The following is a 20,026-nucleotide window of genomic DNA, read 5'->3' as shown; positions in this document are numbered from 1 at the left end:
ACAAGATCATACTCACGTTCACAGACCGGGACCTCATGGGACCAGACGGCGCTCCCTGCACGAACCACACACTCACTAGAGGGCTCACCGATTAAGCGGTACCTACGGACAGAGGGGGTTGTCCTGGGTGATCTCCCCCGCTCCCCTCTGAAATCCACGCTGCCAGTGTTCCCAGAGGGGCAGGAGCCACATCAGTTCCCACCACAGAGAATCGCGAAAAGACACACAACAAGCACAGCCAGGACCAGCTGCTCTGCCACTCCTGGCACACATGGATGCCCCAGGCAAGTCCTCACAGCTTCACTGAAAGGGAGTGGGCTGTGAGGATCATTAGAATGCTCGCTGAGTGGGGCCCATAGTTCACTGAGCAAAGGGATTGATCTCAAGTCCCCTTTCAGCCTGCGTCGCCCCCACACTCACCCCTCATCACAAGCAAAGGTAACGGTTGCTCCGACCCTGAGACTTGGTGGCCTTTTCACCTGGCCATTGTGCAGTTCTCCTAGGTTTCCACAAGACGCCTCAATGGGAAGAGCTAGGAGGGAGAGAGAGAGCTGTACTTGGGGTTTCCTCAGAGGCCAGATTACACAACTAGGCCCACAACTGCAAACACCTGTGCACTGTGGGGCAGCAGGACTCCAGGTTCCCTGGGTCGAGCAGTGGATGGTCCCATCTCCCATGGGCAAATATCCAGGATCACAGCTGTAGTCTACCGACCCTGGGCGCAAAACCACCCAAAGCCCCACCAGTGTGCTGCCCATGGGGGACGCTTGGAGGTGCCTCACAATCTGCGGAAAAAGTATCCCATGGAAATCAAGCTGCACCCAACCAGTGACCCAACAAATCCACCACAAAGTCCCCAGAGTTCTCTTTTCCATAGGAAGAAAAGCATTAAACATAAAGTCATGGCCTCTGCTACTACCCAGTCAAAGCACAGTTTTCCACAGTTGGGAATTTTAAACATGCTCTTCCCCAGCTGAGGAAGATGGAATGTTCAAGACCGCCATCTAAACTGGCACCTCCACCAACAGCATAGAATGACCCTCCTGTATTGATGTTGGTGGAGCCGTGCTAAGGTCGTCTGTCCAATCCCTGAATCTGGCCAGGTCTAGCCTTACCCAAACATGCGGGGTCCTTTTCACTTCTGAAAATCTCCAGTGAAAGAGATCCGTGCACTCCTTCTGAAAGACTAACCCCTCGACAAGCAGGAACCGCTATCTTTGCGTTGTTCAGAAGACAAATAGGAGAATAGACACCCATCTAGGGTCCATGACCACCCTTACCTCTCTGGTTTCTGAGACGAATGGTTTAGATGGTTGCTCCCCCGACCACTCACCCTTCTCACAGGTCGGCACAGCAGGACCCCAGCTTTCATCAGCTCGACAGCGGATCTCCCCTACGCCCATTAACGTGAAACCCAATTCACAGAGGATCTTCACCGTCTCGTTGTAGGAATAAGTGTGCTTCAACCCGTCTTCCGGATAGCCATTGGGGACCTGGGGTCTCTGGCAGCGGACAGCAGCTGTGGACAGCTCACACCGAGGGGCGTTCCCGTTCCAGACTCCCGTCCCTTCTCCGTCGCTGATGCAGCGGATGGTTCGCTCACCTATGAGCTGGAATGTCACACCGCTCTCGGGGCCATGGTCACATTCATAACTGACTTCTGTTCCATGGGGAAAATCTCCAGAGCGACTGCCCGAGTATCTCCCATTGGGGATCATGAGAGGGGGAGGACAGAGGATCTCTGGGGAGAAGAAAAAAACTGACCACTTGGCGTTGTGATGATCCAGCCAATCCCCGAGCCCGCTCACCTGTACTGAAGACTCAGTCGGGCCACGTTGTGGCCGAAACTTACGGCAGTTAAGGAGAAGATGAGCAAATGGATCCCATGGAATTGAGAAAGGTCCCATGGGGGAAGTGGGAATTTGGAAGTTGGAAAAGGTGATGGAAATGCCAAGGCAGAAATGAGGAGTAAAGCACTCTAGATGGGAAAAGCAACAGAAGAAAAACTTCCACTATTGTGTCAAGAAATATGACTGAAGAAAATGATGATGAGTTTACCAGGATGAGGCTGGTGAGGGAGCAGAAGGAGGCAAAGCAGAATGGCTGGAAAGAACTGTTAATTTAGTTTATTCAGTGCATGACCGTAACCCTCTCTGTTGGTCTGTAAGGTGCTAGGAGCTGCAGGCAAGCTGATGCAATTGCTCAAAGGACCCAGACCATACTCACGTTCACAGAGCGGAACCTCATGGGACCAGACGGCGCTCCCTGCACGAAACTCACACTCACTAGAGGACTCACCGATTAAGCGGTACCTATGGACAGAGGGGTGGTCCTCGGTAACCTCTTCCTGTTCCTCTCTGAGACCCGCGCTACCAGAGTTCCCAACAGGGCAACAGTCTTTCCAATTTCAACACAGAGATTCACAGATTGACAATAAGCCCAGCCAGGACTAACTGTCCTGCCAAGCCTGTCTCATACAGATGCCCCAGTCAAGCCCTCACAGCCTCCCTCAAGGGCAGAGGGCTGTGAAGTTCATTAGAACATTCTTTGAGCAGGACCCATAGTTCACGGAGCAAAAGGATCAATCTCAGGGCCCCTTCCAGCCTGCGTCGCCCCACACTCACCCCTCATCACAAGCAAAGGTAACAGTCTCTCCGACCAGGAGACTTGGTGGCCTTTTCACCTGGCCATTGGGCACTTCTGCTAGACCTTCACAAGATGCCTCTACGGGAAGAACGAATAGGGGAGAGACAAAGAGAGAGAGCTGTACTCAAGTTTTCCTCAGAGACAAGAGCACACAACTAGGTCCACAACCGCAAGCACCTGTGCATCGTGGGGCAGCAGGATTCCAGGTTCCCTGGGACGAGCAGTGGATGGACCCATCTCCCACAAGCAAGTATCCAGGATCACAGCTGTAGTCTACCGACACCCCGGAGGGAAAGCTGCCCATCACCCCGCCAGTGTGCCAGCCGTGGGGGATGCTTGGAGGTGCTTGACAATCTGCAGAAAAAGCGTCCCATGGAAAACAGGGTGCACCCAATCAATGAGCCAGCAACTCCACCACAAAGACCCTGGAGTTCTCTTATTAAGACATTAAATATGAAGTCGTGGCCTCTGCCACACCCCGATGAAAGCAAGCTTCTCCAAAGCCAATTTTATGATCCTCCCCTACTGAGGAAGAGACCGTTTCCAAAGCCTCCAAATAAGCTGGCACTTCCAAAAACAGCATTACGTGAACATTCTTGTTTAGGTTCGGTGTGGGTGGGCCCTTCTGAGGTCTTCCGTCCAATCCCTTATACCATCCAGGTCCAGCCTTACCCAAACACGCGGGGTCTTTTTTATTTCTGAAAACCTCCAAGGAAGGAGATCTGTGCACTCCTTCTGAAAGATTAACCCCTTGACAGGCAGGAAACATTGCCTTTGCCTCATTCAGAAGACAAATAGGAGAGAAAGCACCTACCTAGGGTCCTCGACCACCCCCACCTCTCTGGTTTCTGAGACAAATGACCGAGATGTCTGCTCCCTCCCCGACCACTCACCCTTCTCACAGGTCGGTACAGCAGGACCCCAGCTTTCATCAGCTCGGCAGCGGATCTCTCCTACGCCCCTTAATGTGAAACCCAAATCACAGATGACCTTCGCTGTCTCATTGTAGGAATAAGTGGGTTTCCACCGGTCTTCCGGGTAGCCATTCTGGACCTGAGGTCTCTGGCAGCGGACAGCAGTGGTGGACAGCTCGCACCGAGGGGCTTTCCCGTTCCAGACTCCCGTACCCTCTCCGTCGCTGATGCAGCGGATGGTTCGCTCTCCGATGAGTCGGAATGTCACTCCCCTCTCGGGGCCACGGTCACATTCGTAATTGACTTCCATTCCATAGGGAAAATCTTCTGAGCGGCTGCCCGAGTGTCTCCCATTGGAGATCCCAGGAGGAGGAGGGCAGAGGATCTCTGGGGAGAAGATAGAAACTGGCCACTTGACGTTGTGATGATCCGGCCAATCTCCGAGCCCACTCACCTGTAGCGAAGACTCAGATATCCTGTGTGTGCGGCCTTAACTTATGATGGACTTAAAGAGGACGAGAAAATGGATCCCTTGGAACTGAGAGAGACCCTATGTTGGAACTTGAAGTTTGGAAGTGGGAAAACGTCATTCATTCATTCAATCATATTTATTAAGCGCTTACCATGGGCAGAGCACTATATTAAGCACTTGGGAGATGGAAGTGGGGTGGCAGAAATGAATGGTTAAGCATTCTAGATGGAGACAACAACAGAAAAAAAACTTCCATTATTGAGCCAAGGAAAATAACGGAAGGAAATGATGATGAGTTTCCTAGGACGTGGCTAATGAGGGAGCAGAAGGAGGCAAAGAAGAATGGCTGAAATGAATTGCATAATTCAGTTTATCCCAGTGCATAACTTTAGGCCATCTCAGTTGGTCCGTAATGGGCTAAGAGCTGCAAGCAAGCCTTTCAAAACTGATGCAATTGCTAAGTAGACTAGATCATACTCACGTTCACAGACCGGGACCTCATGGGACCAGACGGCGTTCCCTGCATGAACCACACACTCACTAGAGGGCTCACCGATTAAGCGGTACCTACGGACAGAGGGGGTTGTCCTCAGTGACCTTTCCCTGTTCCCCTCTGAGTGCGGGCTGCCAGTGTTCCTGGTGGGATAGTAGCCTCTCTGGTTCCCAACATAGAGAATCACAGAATGACACACAATGAGCACAGCCAGGACCAGCTGCCCTGCTGCCCTGGGCATTTATGGATGCCCCAGTCAAGCTCTCACAGTTTCACTGAAAGAGAGAGGGCTGTGAGGATCATTAGAACGCTCACTGAATGGGGTTTATAGTTCACTGAGCAAAGGGATCGATCTCAGATGCCCTTTCAGCCTGCATCACCCCACACTCACCCCTCATCACAAGCAAAGGTAACAGTCTCTCCAACGTGGAGATCTGGCGGCCTTTTCACCTGGCCATTGTGCAATTCTCCTAGGCCTTCACAGGATGCCTCTATAGGAAGAGCGAGGGGGAGAGAGAGAGAGCTGTACTCGGGGTTTCCTCAGAGGCCAGAGCACACAGCTAAGCCCACAACCGCAAGCACCTGTGCACTGAGGGGGAGCAGGACTCCACGTTCCTTGGGATGAGCAGTGGATGGTGCTGTCTCCCACAAGAAAGAATCCAGGATCACAGCTGTAGTCTACCGACACCCCAGGGGCAAAGCTGCCCATCGCCCCGCCAGTGTACTGCCCGTGAGGGATGCGTGGAGGCGCCTGACAATCTGTGGAAAAAGCGGCCCATGGAAACCAGGCTGTACCCAACCAGTGACCCCACAACTCTAACACAAAGACCCCGAAGTTCTCTCTCCCACAGGAAGAAAAGCATTAAACATGAAGTCATGGCCTCTGCTACTACCCGGTCAAAGCACAGTTTTCCACAGTCGGGAATTTTAAACATGCTCTTCCCCAGCTGAGGAAGATGGAATGTTCAAGACCTTCATCTAAACTGGCTCCTCCGTCAACAGCACAGAATGACCCTCCTGTATTGATGTTGGTGAAGCCGTTCTAAGGTCTTCTGTCCAATCCCTGAAACTGGCCAGGTCCAGCCTTACCCAAGCACATGAGGTCCTTCACATTTCTGAAAACCTCCAAGGAAGGAAGAAATCAAGATGCATTTCTTGATGAGCAGAAAAATTTCCTTTGCCTCATCCAGTAGCCAGATAGCAGGGAAGTCACCCATCCCCCCCGCCTCTCTGGTTTCAGACACCAACGGCTGAGACGTCTGCTCCCTCCCTTGACCACTCACCCTTCTCACAGGTCGGTACAGCAGGACCCCAGCTTTCATCAGCTCGGCAGCGGATCTCCCCTACGCCCCTTAATGTGAAACCTAAATCACAGAAGACCTTTGCCGTCTCATTGTAGGAGTAAGTGGGTTTCCACGGGTCTTCCAGGTGGCCACTGGGGACCTGGGGTCTCTGGCAGTGGACAGCAGCGGTGGACAGCTCGCACCGAGGGGCGTTCCCGTTCCAGACTCCCATCCCCTCTCTGTCACTGATGCAGCGGATGGTTCGCCCTCCGATGAGCTGAAACGTCACTCCGCTCTCGGGACCACGATCACATTCGTAATTGACTTCCGTGCCATAGGGAAAATCCCCTATGCGGCTGCCCGAGTATCTCCCATTTGGGAGGGGTGGGGGTGGAGGGCAGAGGATCTCTGGAGAGAAGACAGAAAAGGGCTACCTGATGTTGTGATGATCCAACCAATCTCTGAGTCTACATATTTCTAATGAAGACTCAGAAGTGCAGGAGAGTGAGGCTATAACTTCAACTGACTAAGGAGAGCGTGAGCAATTGGATTCCGTCCAGTTGGGAAGGGTCCCCTGGAGGAAGTAGAAGCATATCCATGTGAAAAGGAGATGGAAAGGTGATGGCAGGAGTGAAGAGTGAAGTCTTCCAGATGGGGAAAGCATTAGGAGAATAAGTTCCATTACTAGGGGGAGAAAAAAATGCCTGAGGAAAATGTCAATGAGGGTACTAGGGTGAGGCTGATGAAGAAGCAAGGAGGATGGTCCAGGAGAATTTGGGGTAGGGTGCGGGTGGGGGGGTCATCCAGTTTCCCCATTGGATCACTAAGGGTCATCTCTGTTGGTCTATTGTGAGTGGCAGGTGAGCCAGACTCCCAGGCCTTGCGGAACCTTCAGAACAGACCCAGAAGTGCTCCAAGGAGCAGATCAGAGTATGACAGCATCAGGGATACTCACCTTCACAGACCGGGACCTCATGGGACCAGACGGCTCTTCCCTCGAGAACCACACAGTCACTAGAGGGCTCACCGACTAAGCGGTACCTACAGACAGAGGGGGTTGTCCTCGGTGACCTCCCACCGCTCCCCTCTGAGACCCATGATGCCAGTGTTCCCAGAGGGCCAGTAGCCTCTCCAGTTCCCAACACAGACAATCGCAGAATGACACACAACAAGCACTGTCAGGACCAGCTGTCCTGTTGCCCTGAGCGAATTAGGATGCCCCCGATCAAGCCCTCACAGCTTCCCTGAAAGGGAGTGGGCTGTGAGGTAAGTTAGAACATCCATTGTTCTCGGAGCAAAGGGATCGATCTCAGATCCCCTTTCAGCCTGCGTGGCCCCACACTCACCCCTGATTACAAGCAAAGGTAACGGTCTCTCCAACCTTGAGACTTGATGGCCTTTTCACCCGGCCATTGGGCAGTGCTCCTAGGCCTCCACAAGATGCCTCTATGGGAAGAGCGAGGGGGAGAGAGAAAGCTGTACTCGGGGTTTCCTCAGAGGTTACAGCACACAACTAGGCCCGCAACCGCAAGCACCTGCGCATTGTGGGACAGCAGGACTCCAGGTTCCCCGGGACGAACAGCGGATGGTCCTGTCTCCCACGAGCAAGTATCCATGATCACAGCTGTAGTCTACCGACACCCCGGGGGCAAAGTTGCCCACTACCCCTCCAGTGTGCCGCCCGTGGGGGATGCTTGGAGGCGCCTGACAATCTGTGGAAAAAGCGGCCCAAGGAAACCGGACTAGTCGATCCTGCAGGTGACTCAGCAACTCCAACTAGAACGACCCCGGAGTTCTCTCTAAGTCCTGATATCTAACCTGCTCCTTGCCCCAAGCATCACTCCTCCCAAACCAAGAAGTTTAATCCTACTCTTCAACCTGCGGGGAAGAGGCATTGTTCAAATCCTCTGTCAAACATGGCTCATCCACAGACAACACGCAATGACCTTCCTCTAATCAGGTAGGCAAGGCCTTTCTGAGGTAAAATGTCCAATCCCTTGGTCTGCCCAGATCCTGCCTTTCCCAGAAACACAGGGTCCTTCCTCCTCCTGAAAAACCCAGGCATCAGTTCTCTGATGGTGGAGTCATTCTTTTCCCGTGTCGTCAGAGCAGCTGACTAATTTCGTTGTCAACTTTTCCAGGTTTCCACTTTCGGGGGGGTGTTCTTTCATTGTGATTTTCTGTCTGAGCATGAGGGAGGGGGGCCCGAGGGGCGGAGGCAGGAAGCAAAGGAAGAGTCACCCAAGCCAGCCCTGAGATTGCAGGGCCCAGTCAGAGGGTCCCAACCCTTTTGTTATTTTACTCACTCCATAACTACAGGGGTACACTCCCTTTACTGAAATGTTCTTAATGAAGAATAATTGGGATTCCTGAATTTGCTCTTTCCATTTTGAGACTATCTTTGTATTATTGTTTCCTTGGCGATGGAGCCAAGTGGGTATGGAGGGCACAGGGGTTGGTCCCCCTCTGTGAGGGAGTTGGAAGAAGGGAGACATTCATCAGCTTTACCTGCCAAACCAGGGGTGGCCTGGCTCCTGCTGCTCTTCCCCAAACCCCAATCAGCAGGCAGGGGTTGTTGGGGGTGGGTGGGGAGTGTTGCGGGAGGAGGGGGGTGGGCTTTAGTCCCACTTCTGGGCTCCCCTAAACCACATGAGGTGGGGGATGACTTGGAGGGAGCCAGATGGCCTATAGATCCACACTCCCCCAAATCCTGGAGAGAGCAGGAAGTGTAAACCTGCTACCCCCCCCCCATTCTCTGGATGGGTGTGGGAGGCAGAGCACCCCACAGTGCTGGTCACACCGTGTATCTTGGGGGTGCACTCAGTCCCTCCAGGGACCCCCTCTCTCCACCCCCTATTTTGGCTGGAGGTTTGGAACAACAATTCTGCGGTTTAGGGGGTGAGACGGTGGCACAACCAGGATTCAGACTATCGAGGTCCATACACAAATGGTCATTAGATACATCATCTTGTTCTTCAACACTTGCCATAAAAAGTTGCAAATGGATTTCACTGATCTACACCTCGTAGCTCATGGGGAAGGGGAGGGACAGGGACAGTGGGATAAGCTGATAGACCAAAAGACTAGTGAAAGGCAACCAGCAGAGCATTAAGGATTTAACAAAGCTGATTGCCAAGTGGTAGACAACAGACCTATAATAGATTGCTTAAAACTCACCTCCTCCAAGAGGCCTTCCCAGACTGAGCTCCCCTTCTCCCTCTACTTCCTCTACTGTCCCCCCTTCACCTCTCCGCAGCTTAACCCTCTTTTCCCCCCATTTCCCTCTACTCCTCCCCCTCTCCCTTGCCATCCCCTCAGCACTGTACTTGTCCGCTCAACTGTATATATTTTCATTACCCTATCTATTTTGTTAATGAAATGTACATCGCCTCGATTCTATTTAGTTGCCATTGTTTTTACAAGATGTTCTTCCCCTAGACTCTATTTATTGCCATTGTTCTCGTCTGTCCGTCTCCCCCAATTAGACCGTAAGCCCGTCAAATGGCAGGGACTGTCTCTATCTCTTGCCGACTTGCTCATTCCAAGCGCTTAGTACAGTGCTCTGCACATAGTAAGCGCTCAATAAATACTATTGAATGAATTGCTGCTCATTGGAACAGAAGAGGAAGACAGACTGTTGGTTTGGGTGACCGAAGGAAGGTTTGGGAAGGAGAAAGCCACCCACTGGGGGTACAAGACCATGCCAATTCCCCCTCTCCCCCCACATCCCCCGTCATCCCAGGCTCCCAGACCAATGACTGAGATGTCCGCTCCCTCCCCCGCCTACTCACCCTTCTCACAGGTCGGCACAGCAGGACCCCAGCTGTTATCGGGTCGGCAGCGGATCTGCCCGACACCCCTTAACATAAAACCCGATTCACAGACGATCATCACCGTTTCATTGTAGGAATAAGAGGGTTTCCACCTGCCTACCGGGTAGCCATTGGGGACCCGGGGGTTCTGGCAGCGGATGGCAGCGGTGGCCAGCTCGCACCGAGGGGCAGTCCCATTCCAGACTCCCATCCCCTCTCCGACCCTGATGCAGCGGATGGTTCGCTCTCCGATGAGCCGGAACGTCACTCCTCTCTCGGGACCACGGTTGCATTCGTAAGTGACTTCCATTCCTTGGGGAAAATCTCCGGAGCGACTGCCCGAGTGTCTCCCATTGGTGATGGCAGGGGGTGGAGCGCAAATGATTTCTGGAGAGAAGACAAAGAACCTATCAATCAAAAGTATTTACGGAGTGCCTGCTCTGTGCAGATTACCTCCTATGAACATTTAAGAGGTAAACTAGGCCAGGAATAAGATGACTATTATTGCTTTGCATTTGAAAGCAGATTAGTGTGAACCCCTAGTAAGTTCACCTACTTGGTATCAAATATTAAATTCATTTTTTTATTATCTTTTGGCTTTTTAAAAACCCCTGTTGTTTCCAAAGTTCTTGTCTTTCAAAAGTCATTTACTTCACTAAATGGTAGTCATTTAAAATTCTCCTGAGCATTATGCTTTGCAGGATAGCTAAATAGATTTGGAATCTGGCCTCCAGGAATTTACATTCAAAGTTTATAAAGATCAAATGCATGACCATAATCCATAGCACATACACACAACTTTGTGTTACAGACATTACACATTTGATTTATCATGATATTTATTACGTACTTACTACGTATGTACAAAGCACCACACCATGCTAAGAGCTAGGGTAATAATAATAATAGTAATAATAACGGGTGGATACAAGATCATCAGATCAGACGCAATCTCTGTTCAGTCAATCAATCATATTTATTGAGCATTTACTGTTCCACGAGGGAGAGCAGGAATTTTATTGCCATTGTTCTTGTCTGTCTCCCCCGATTAGACTGAAAGCCCGTCAAAGGGCAGGGACTGTCTCTATCTGTTACCGTTTGTACATTCCAAGCGCTTAGTACAGTGCTCTGCACATAGTAAGCGCTCAATAAATACTAATGAATGAATGAATGAATGAATTTTATTTCCATTTTACCGGAGGAGGAAACTAAGGCACAGATCGATTAGGGGACTTGCCCAAGATAAACTCAGCAAGACAAGAGCAGAGCTGGGATTAGGACACAGGTCTCCTGACTCGCAGCGTCATGCTCTTGCCTCGGGCCCAAACGGAAGGAGAGGAATCAAATGAAGACATTTACGATGGCTTCGGAGGGCTTGTCTGCGCACGACGACGAGGAGGTCTGGAATGGGCTGGGAAATCTGGGTTTGGAAAAGTGCCACTCAACAGATCAGGTTGCATTTCTGAGTGATCTGGTGTCACCCCCTGCTGGAAGAAGAATCCCAAGCTCCAAGCCAGGCCCAGAAAACCGCAATCCTGGGCAGCCATCTGGACCTGGATTCTAATCTCATAGGATCCAAGCTATTTGAAAATTCATTTCGGGCTTATTGTATCTCTGGCCCACTGATGTTGCTGATTCACAGCCCCTAGCTCTCAGAAATCTGTGCCCTGTTTTCAGGGACTTGCTGTGCGCAGGGAACGTGTCTACCAACTCTGTTATACTGTACTCTTCCAAGTGCTTAGTACAGTGCTCTGCACACAGTTAAGCACTCAATAAATACCACTGTTTGACTGACGCAGGGGCCTCTTCATCCAAGCCACTGCGGCTGCACTGGAAATAGCCGAGAGTGGCAACTGCTCCCCACTGGAAGGAAAGGTGCTCTCCATCCCCCTTCGCCCAGCTGTGACTCTCCAGAGGGGATGGAGAGATGGGGACACCACCTGCATCCTCACCTCCCGTTACCCACCAAAGTGACAGGCGGGGGTCCCTCTCCCACGGACTCACCGCTCTCGCAGGTCGGCTTAGAAGGCCACCAGGTGTTATTGCCTTGGCACCAAATCGTGCTGCTGCCTTTCAGGGTGAAGTTGGAGTCGCAGGCAAGTGTCACAAAGTCTCCGTGTCGATAAGGAGGAAAGAATCCTGCTATTTTTTTTGTCCTGGGCACCGCGGGGTCGGGGCACCGGACAGTAGTCTGGAAACGTTCGCATCGAGGAGGAGATGGTCTCCATACCCCTGTCTCCTGATCCTCACTTGTGCATAAGATTGTTTTACTTCCCAGAAGCTTGTTCAACCTGCGCAATCCAGAACAGTGGTAACTGATTGCGATCCCGTAGCGAAAGACTTGGTCAGAACCGGCGTTGTTCCGAACTCCAGTGACATCAGGGGGACGACTGCAGGTGATACCTATGGAGGGAGTTTAAATTTTTTTTTTTAATGGTATTTGATAAGTGCTTACTATGTGCCAGGTACGGTACTAAGCATTGTGGTAGATATAAGATCATCAGGCTGGCCGCAGTCTGCTTCCCACATGGGGCTCACAGTTTTACCCCCCATTTTACAGATGAGATAACTGAGGCAAAAAGAAGTGAAGTGACTTGCCCAAGATCTCGCAGCAGATAAATGGTGGAGCTGGGATTAGAACCCAGGTCCTTCTGATTCCCAAGCCCAGGCTCTACCCCACTATGCCATGCCGCCTCTCAAATGGAAGCATCTTCTCAAATGGAACATGAGACGGTTGGAGACACCAGCTCAAGATACTTTGCTGTTCAAAGCCAAGATGAACTACCCTGGAGTACCCTTAAAGATACCGTAGTTCTTGTCTTAGAGTCCACGTTTTGGGGAACGCTGCCAATGTTGAAAATAGGAACAAACAGCTGTAAGTTATGGAGAGTCTCGAGAAGACAGAAAGATTCCTTTGGATATCTTAATTGGCCCTCACAGACTTTACTGTTCCTCCAGCCCCCAATTCCTTCCCCTAACTCCTTTCTTTGAGAAGCATTCAGCATCACCAGCAGAAGTCACTGAATGGGAGCTGGTCTTTGATGGCAGTAGAGTAGAATTTTGTTTGATTTGATTAAAGGAGGAGGGTGGGGGAGAGAGAGGGATGCTAGCCTGAGCACTTTCTTTTGCTCTACTCACCTTCACAAGTAGGAGGTGATGAATTCCATCTGGTGGTCCTGCCATCCATGGAACACCGACTAGACCGTTCTCCAACTAACCGAAACCTGAAAAACAAGGGCGGGGGGAGGGGGGAGGGGGCAAGCAATTTGTCAACTTGCATGACTTCTTCATCATGGCTCCTGGAGGTTGTAGTGGCTGAGCTGACCTCGGTCCGGGCAGAGGCTGGCCACTTTTGAAAGCCGACCCGCCTCTTTCCTTCCAGCCAAAATGCCAGTGGACCAAACTTATCGCTGCCCAACCAGGTCTCTGTGACTCAAATGTGGTCTTGCTGTTTGCGAGTCTGTCCTCCCAGCTAGAGCCTGCCACATCTGCATTTTCTTTGACAGGACCAGTGAGTCCCTGGGTGGGCGGTTAGTGTTTGGATCCAGGTGGGAGTCAGCTTAGCTGGCACGATGCTGAAAAGATGGAAGAAGGAGCAGAGCCTGCTGCCGTCAGGATGTCCAATCTAAGTGTCGGCCAGGACTGCCCCACAGCCTATCCAGAAACCTCCCAACCCTTTCCTCCTTTTCTTCTTCTTTTTCCTCCTCCACCCGGTGCCTATCTCTGTTCCCCCCATCCCCCTTCAGCCTGGACCCTGTCCGTTCCATTCTGCCCCGCGGAGAAGATGGCAAACCAACAGGCTAGATGTCTCTCTAAACTTCTGCCTGTATGGAGGCAATTGCCCTGCCACAAAGGTCCACATTTTACCCATCTCACCCCTCAGGTATCCACAGGTACAGCTGCCAGATGAGGGCCAAACTAGATTACTTCCACCTCTGCGGGGAGAAAAGGGGGCACTGATCTCCCACAACCACTCCCACTGTGCTGGACCTGAAAGCCACACGCCGGACTCCCAGACCCAAGAGCTACTTTGTCCGGGAAGGAGAGAGGGTGGAGCCTCTGCTGGATGCCATTTTGCAGGAAGTCATTTCTCAGTCCTGTTGAAGATTCTCACAGAGCAGTACAGTTCTGTGGACCCCATGGGGTTCACAGTCCTGGATCCCCCCACCCCTATCAGTCCAGGCCACTTCTAACTCACCCCTTGTTACAATAATAGGACACATTCGCCCCAAGCTGGAAGCTGGAAGGCATTTCCACACGGCCATTGAGGAGGTTTCCACTTGGTGGTCGGCAGTACTCCACTAGGGGGACAAGATGGAGGTGAAATCTGTGAGTGTCAACGGCGACGGGGCCGAGAGGCCTGAGCTAGAGCCTGAAACGATAAGCACCTTTACACGTGGGGGCCTTTGCACTCCAGTCTCCTAATGACGTACAGCTGAGCGTGTACATTCCCTGCAGCAAGTAGCCAGGTAGGCAGGTGTAGTCTACGGCCATCCCGGGTTCAAAGAATTCCAAGTTCCTGTGGGACCGGTTCCCATGGGAAATGTCAGGAGGGGGCAGACACCCTGAGGAGAAATGCCAACTTTTACCAGCAAGGCAATTAGTACGATTTGACAAAAGGCCAACAAGTGCCCAGAGGAAAGGGCAAGAAAGAGAAGAACAAAAATGCCATTGCTGGGTCAAACTATAGCCTATCTGGACCTGTACTCTGTCCCCAACAGGATGCTTAGATGATCTTTACGCTGAGATGCCCTCCTGGCCATCTGTCTTAATGTTCGGAGATGTACCATCTAATTGCTCTACCATTCGATCAGTGATACTTATTGAGCACTCATTTTGTGCAGAGCACTGTACTAAGTGCATAACAGAGAACAATGCACTGGAATTGATAGACATGTTCCCTGCCCATAATGAGTTTACAGCCTAGAAAGAGAGACAGACATTAATATAAATGAATTCCGGATATGTTCCTAAGTGCTGTGGGACTGAGGCTTGGTGAACATCAAATGCTTAAAGGGCACAGGCCCAAGAGCAGTACAGATCCATTTCCTTTAATAATCTATTATGGACGACCTGTCCATGAATTTATCCAAACCATCCTAGAATGTACTGGTGTTTTTCTGCCTGCATGACTTCCTAAGAATTCTGGATGCTCACCTCTCTTTTAAGAGGAAGTGTTTCCTTTTAAATATTTCCTTCTCGGCTGTCCCCCTCCTCTTGCTGCTGTCTCCGTGGTCGCCAATCTTGTTCCTTCCGCCTGAAGCTTTCCAGGCTAAGAAGTCTAGACTGGAAGCTTGATGTAGGCAGAGAATGTGTCTACCAACCATGTTATATTGTGCTCTTCTAGTAAGCGCTCAATTAATATGAAATCCATTCCATCCTCTGCTCAGAAGGAAGAACTCCAGTCCCCTGATCATCTTGGCGATCCTTGCCTAGATCTTCTCCATCTCTATTATACCCTTTTTTATGGTATTTGTTAAGCACTTACTATGTGCCAGACACTGTACTAAGTGCTGGGGTAGATACAAGGTCATCAGGTTGGACACAGTCCACGTGCCACATGGGGCTCACAGACTTAATCCTCATTTTACAGATGAGGGAACTGAGGCACAGAGAAATGTAGTGACTTCCACAAGGTCACCAGCAGACAAGTGGTGGAGCCAGAATTAGACCCCAGTTTCTTCTGACTCCCAGGCCCTTGCTCTATCAACTAGATCACACTGCTCGTCTATCCTTCCTAAGAGGGGATCACCAGGACTGCATTCCAGGTGAAGGAATTCCATGTTTTATAAAGGAGGAAAATGTTGCTGTTGGTTTGGGGTTCTGTCTCCCAGCTTTCAGTTGTCTTCTCTGGTTGCAGCTCAACAGCATTGTTAATAATGAGAGTGATGCTGATGTTTTGAAGGTATAGAGCACTTAGTCTGACAAAACACTCCCTCTTTTCAGTAACTTAAAAGGAAAAGCCACAGTGACTCTGAGCTTCCTTTCCAGAGTCATGACTGGTCTCTCTCTTAAGCACATCATCATCACATTCATCCTGTCATTGTAATTTAGATGATTTTCCCTAAGCACACTATTTTGCACAGTGACCCTCCTCTGCCTTTTTTCAGGCCACTCAGCTGGAGTTCATTTCCATATGAATGGCATTTCACCGCCCCGCCCCCAAAAGAAAATTGTGTCATCTGCATAATAGCCTAGTGGAAAGAGCACTGGCCTAGGCTTCAGACAGGCCTGGGTTCTAATCCCAGCCCCGCTGCCTGTTTGCTGTGTGACCTTGGGCAAATCACTTTACTTCTCCGTGCCTCAGTTGCCTCATCTGTGGGGATTAAGACTGTGAGCTCCAGGTGGGACATGGACTGTGTTCAACTTGATGATCTTGTATCTATTCCAGCACCTGGCACGTAGTACATAACAAAATCCGCCATTTTCCTAGATCAGTTAAGAGACGTTGAATAAGACCAAGTTCTAGCACTGATCCCCTGGGACCCCATTATTTACATTTCTGCATCCTGAAAACTAGCCACTGTGCCCTCCCCAACCTTCCTGTTTTTTTAGAAATAGTAGTAGTATTTATCCATTCCTTTTTGCCTGCAGCCAGACTCAGACCCAGGAGGTGGGAGAGCAGCTTTTAGGATGTTATGTGGTTATTTCTCAGGGTTCTTTCTCAGCTGGCCTCTCTGGGTCAGGGAGGGTGAAAGACCTACCCACCAAAGTGAGCACTAAATGACTAATGGAGCTGAGTGAGCTGTTTTAGGAGTCAAGTGCTTTTTTTTATGGTATTTGTTAAGTGCTTACTATGTGCCAGGCACTGTTCTAAGTCTGGGCATAAATACACAGTAATGAGGTTGGACACAGTCCCTTGTCCCACATGGGGCTCACAGTCTCTATTCCCATTTTACAGATGAGGTACCTGAGGCCCAGAGAAGTGCTCTGCACAGTCAGCACTCAGCAAATACAATTGAATGAATGAAGTGGCTCGCCCAAGATCACAGAGCTGGGATTAGAACCCAGGTCCTTCTGACTGGTTCTCGTCTAGAGGCAAATGGTGGATTTTCAGGACCAGGCAGGGGGTACAGAACACCCGGGAAAAAATTCACATTTGAAGATAAGAATGGGCTCTCTATCAAAGAATAGCCAATTTTCTATACGTGTGAGAAGGCCCCTGCTGATTGAGGGAAACTAACAGCCAGCTAAGGCAGAAGCTTTCTATTTCATGTCTCAGGTTGAGCAGTATATGTCATCACTCAGGTAGTGGCGGTTGGTAAAGATTGTTCAACTCTCTCTTTGCCACTCTGGAATGTCCTAGGAAAAATGGTCCCACTCATATTCATCTGCCTCTTGTGGAACTAATGAAGAAATCTCTTGTCTAACATCCCCCTTTGCTACAAACCTTCCTGCAGGCAAAAGTTCATTAATTTCCCTACCTGTCTTCACTATTAAACCATCCCTAGTCTCTTCTCAGTCTCTTCTCAAACCAACCCAGTTTTGGGGGTTTTAGTGTTGTGGTACTTATTAAGTGCTTCATATGTGCCAGGCACATACTAAGCTCTGGGGATACCAGGCTAATCAGGTTAGACACAGTCCATGTCTCACGTGAGGCTTAAAGTTTTAATCCCCATTTTACAGATGAGGTGATTGAGGCACAAAGAAGTGAAGTGACTTGCCCAACATCACACAGCAGGCACACGGCAGAGCTGGGATTAGAACCCAGGTCCTCTGACTCTCTTTCCATCAACCATGCTGTGAAGCCGAATCACCGTGCCACTTGTAGGGAGGCAGAAGCCTAGGCAGAGAAGTTGAATTTTTTCAACCCTCTCTGTGAGAAAAACCAAGACCCTGCATCTCTAGAACAGTCAGCCTCTCTGAGCCCTCTCCCAGAACCCCCCAGTCCCTGACCAGCCCATGAGCAAAAGTTCCAGCTGCCGTGTTTGCTAAGTGCTTACTATGTGCCAGGTACTGTTCTAAGTGATGGGGTGGACACAAGATAATCAGGTTGGATACAGTCCCAGTCCCTCATGGGGTTCACAGTCTTAATCCCCATGTTACAGATGAAGCAACTGAGGCACAGAGAAGTGAAGTGAGTTGCCCAAGGTCACATAGCAGAGATGTGGAGGAGCTGGGATTAGAACCCACATCCTCTGACTCTCAAGCCTCTGTTCTTTCCACAAGGCCAAGTTGCTTCCTGGCACCATTTCTTCCAATGGTGCAAGCACCATTTCTTCCAAACAACTATGCCTCTTTGTGACTATAAAAGAAAAGGTTAGCAAGAATTTAAACCACATACCCGTGAGTCTCGCACCCAAAGAGGGGATAAAACACATTTTAAAGCTCCTAAATGAATGTCCCCTTTCTCCATCCAGAAATCACCTACTCCCATTCAGTCTTATTTCCTTTCTCAAGAAACCCATCGGTCCCTTTCCGGTCACCCTCTCCCCATCCTACACCACCTCTGTTCTCTCATGGGCCACTCCCAGGACCTCAAAGGCTCAGCTCCACTCACCCTTCTGGCACCGGGGCAAGGCCCACACACCGCCGACTTGACACTCAACTGTGCTGTTGCCCAGCATGGTGAAACCCTCCAGGCACTCAAACTTCACGACGTCTTCCAGCCGGTACTTAGGTTTGAAGGTGGAGACCAGAACTCCATTGGCGACTTCAGGGATCGGGCAGGGAACGGCAGGGACGCAGCGAGGTGGAGGGCTGCTCCAGACACCGGTGTGATTGTCTTTGCTGGTACAATAGAGCTGTTTCTCTCCTATGAGGTCAAATGGCTTCTCCCTGAGCATATCACCGTCACACTCGTATATGACTACCATCCCATAGAAAAAGATGTCGCTGTTGCTCCAGTACTTCCCATTGAGGATGGAAGGGGGCTTCTTGCAGGGGATTTCTGAAAAGAAGCACGGGGTAGTTAACTCGGGTTTCTCGGGGCAAGTTCCCCCAATTAATCCGTCAATTGATCGTATTTATTGAGCACTTACTTTACTCTAGACTGGAAGTTTGATGTGGGCAGGGAGTGTATCTGTTTATTGTTATACTCTCCCAAGAGCCTAGTTCAGTGCTCTGTACACAGTAAGAGCTCAGTAAATATGATTGACTGACTGTATTAAGCGCTTGGGAGAGTAGAAGATAACAGAGCTAGTACACACTCTCTCTGCCACAAGGAGCTCGCAGTCTGGTGGCGGGGTGGGGGGGGTCATACTCAAAGAAGAATGGAAAGAACTTCCAGTTTAATCAATCAATGATATTTATTGATTGCTTACTGTGTGCAGAACACTGTTGGAAGTGCTTGGGAGAATACCAAAGAACAGAGTTGGTAGATACATTCCCTGTTCAAATCATGCCCATCCAGATGGTGGATATTCCCTTTATGTTCACATTTTCCATTTAGCCTCAGTAAAGGTACAGGACCACTGTGGAAATGTCTCAGTTGACTCTGGCAGGCTCATGGTCGCAATAGTAATAGTAATAGCATCAGTAATAATAATAATAATTACAATGCTGGTATTTGTTAAGCACTTACTATGTGCAAAGCACTTTACTAAGCACTGGGGGGATACAAGGTGATCATGTTGTCCCATGTGGTTCTCACAGTCTTAATCCCCATTTTACAGATGGGGGAAATGAGGCCCAGAGAAGTGAAGTGACTTGCCCAAAGTCACACAGCTGACAAGCGGTGGAGCCGGGATTAGAACCCATGACCTCTGAATCCCAAACCCGGGCTCTTTCCACTGAGCCACGCTGCTAGGGAGTCCCACAAGTTGCCCAGAAGGGGGGTCACTACTAGTAGTAAAGGTATTTACTGAACTCTTACTGGATGCAATGAACTGTACTAAGTCATTCTCCTTCCTACAGGGAGCTTACATTCTAATGGAAGAGACAAACACAGAAATGTTCACAAGCAGTGGAATTACAATGAATAAAACTGAATGTTCAAATACACTTATGTACACAAAGGCTGAGGATGGACAAAAATGAATTCATAAGTGCCAGAAGTGCTGAAAAGTGGAGCAGATTCCAGAAACAGTTAATTTGGTACTTAGAGAAGATAATTAACTGGATCCTCCCAACACAAAGCAAAGGAGAGAGCTGACGATTATCTGGGATTCATTTGAACAGAATTGATGGCCAACTGGAATAATGGAGGCCAAAGAAATTCAGTAAGTGGAATTTATTGAGCAGCTACTGTGTGCAGAGCACTGGGCTAAGTGCCCGGAAGAGTATAGTCATTTTTCAGATGAGGTAACTGAGGTCCAGAGAAGTGAAGTGATTTGCCCAAGGTCACACAGCAGACAGGTGGCGGAGCGGGGAGTTATGACTCGGATCCTTCTGGCTCCCAGGTCCGTGCTCTATCCGCTAGGCCACACTGCTTCAATTTTCCCATCTGGTTGGATACAATGATTGAG

General features: G+C 50.1%; 1 protein-coding gene across 1 annotated transcript in view; it reads right to left on the bottom strand.

The window, feature by feature from the left end:
• Nucleotides 1–20,026, bottom strand: part of LOC100084581 (complement receptor type 1-like) — a 61,967-nt gene that overhangs the window by 22,905 nt on the left and 19,036 nt on the right. The window contains exons 5-24 of the mRNA XM_039912742.1: nucleotides 18,121–18,510; nucleotides 14,009–14,185; nucleotides 13,819–13,921; nucleotides 12,759–12,844; nucleotides 11,625–12,023; nucleotides 9,600–10,007; nucleotides 7,344–7,520; nucleotides 7,155–7,254; nucleotides 6,753–6,849; nucleotides 5,809–6,238; nucleotides 5,108–5,284; nucleotides 4,917–5,016; nucleotides 4,514–4,599; nucleotides 3,540–3,947; nucleotides 2,824–3,000; nucleotides 2,625–2,724; nucleotides 2,227–2,312; nucleotides 1,334–1,741; nucleotides 421–532; nucleotides 17–102 (exon numbers count right to left, since the gene is read on the bottom strand). Coding sequence (XP_039768676.1) covers nucleotides 17–102; nucleotides 421–532; nucleotides 1,334–1,741; nucleotides 2,227–2,312; nucleotides 2,625–2,724; nucleotides 2,824–3,000; nucleotides 3,540–3,947; nucleotides 4,514–4,599; nucleotides 4,917–5,016; nucleotides 5,108–5,284; nucleotides 5,809–6,238; nucleotides 6,753–6,849; nucleotides 7,155–7,254; nucleotides 7,344–7,520; nucleotides 9,600–10,007; nucleotides 11,625–12,023; nucleotides 12,759–12,844; nucleotides 13,819–13,921; nucleotides 14,009–14,185; nucleotides 18,121–18,510 — 4,107 coding nt within the window. The remainder of the gene's footprint in view (nucleotides 1–16; nucleotides 103–420; nucleotides 533–1,333; nucleotides 1,742–2,226; nucleotides 2,313–2,624; nucleotides 2,725–2,823; nucleotides 3,001–3,539; nucleotides 3,948–4,513; nucleotides 4,600–4,916; nucleotides 5,017–5,107; nucleotides 5,285–5,808; nucleotides 6,239–6,752; nucleotides 6,850–7,154; nucleotides 7,255–7,343; nucleotides 7,521–9,599; nucleotides 10,008–11,624; nucleotides 12,024–12,758; nucleotides 12,845–13,818; nucleotides 13,922–14,008; nucleotides 14,186–18,120; nucleotides 18,511–20,026) is intronic.

Source organism: Ornithorhynchus anatinus, chromosome 7 (genome assembly GCF_004115215.2).
Source record: "Ornithorhynchus anatinus isolate Pmale09 chromosome 7, mOrnAna1.pri.v4, whole genome shotgun sequence".
NCBI classification, from domain to species: domain Eukaryota; kingdom Metazoa; phylum Chordata; class Mammalia; order Monotremata; family Ornithorhynchidae; genus Ornithorhynchus; species Ornithorhynchus anatinus.
The sequence above is the reverse complement of the archived record's forward strand: the minus strand, read 5'-3'. Positions and strand labels throughout refer to the sequence as shown.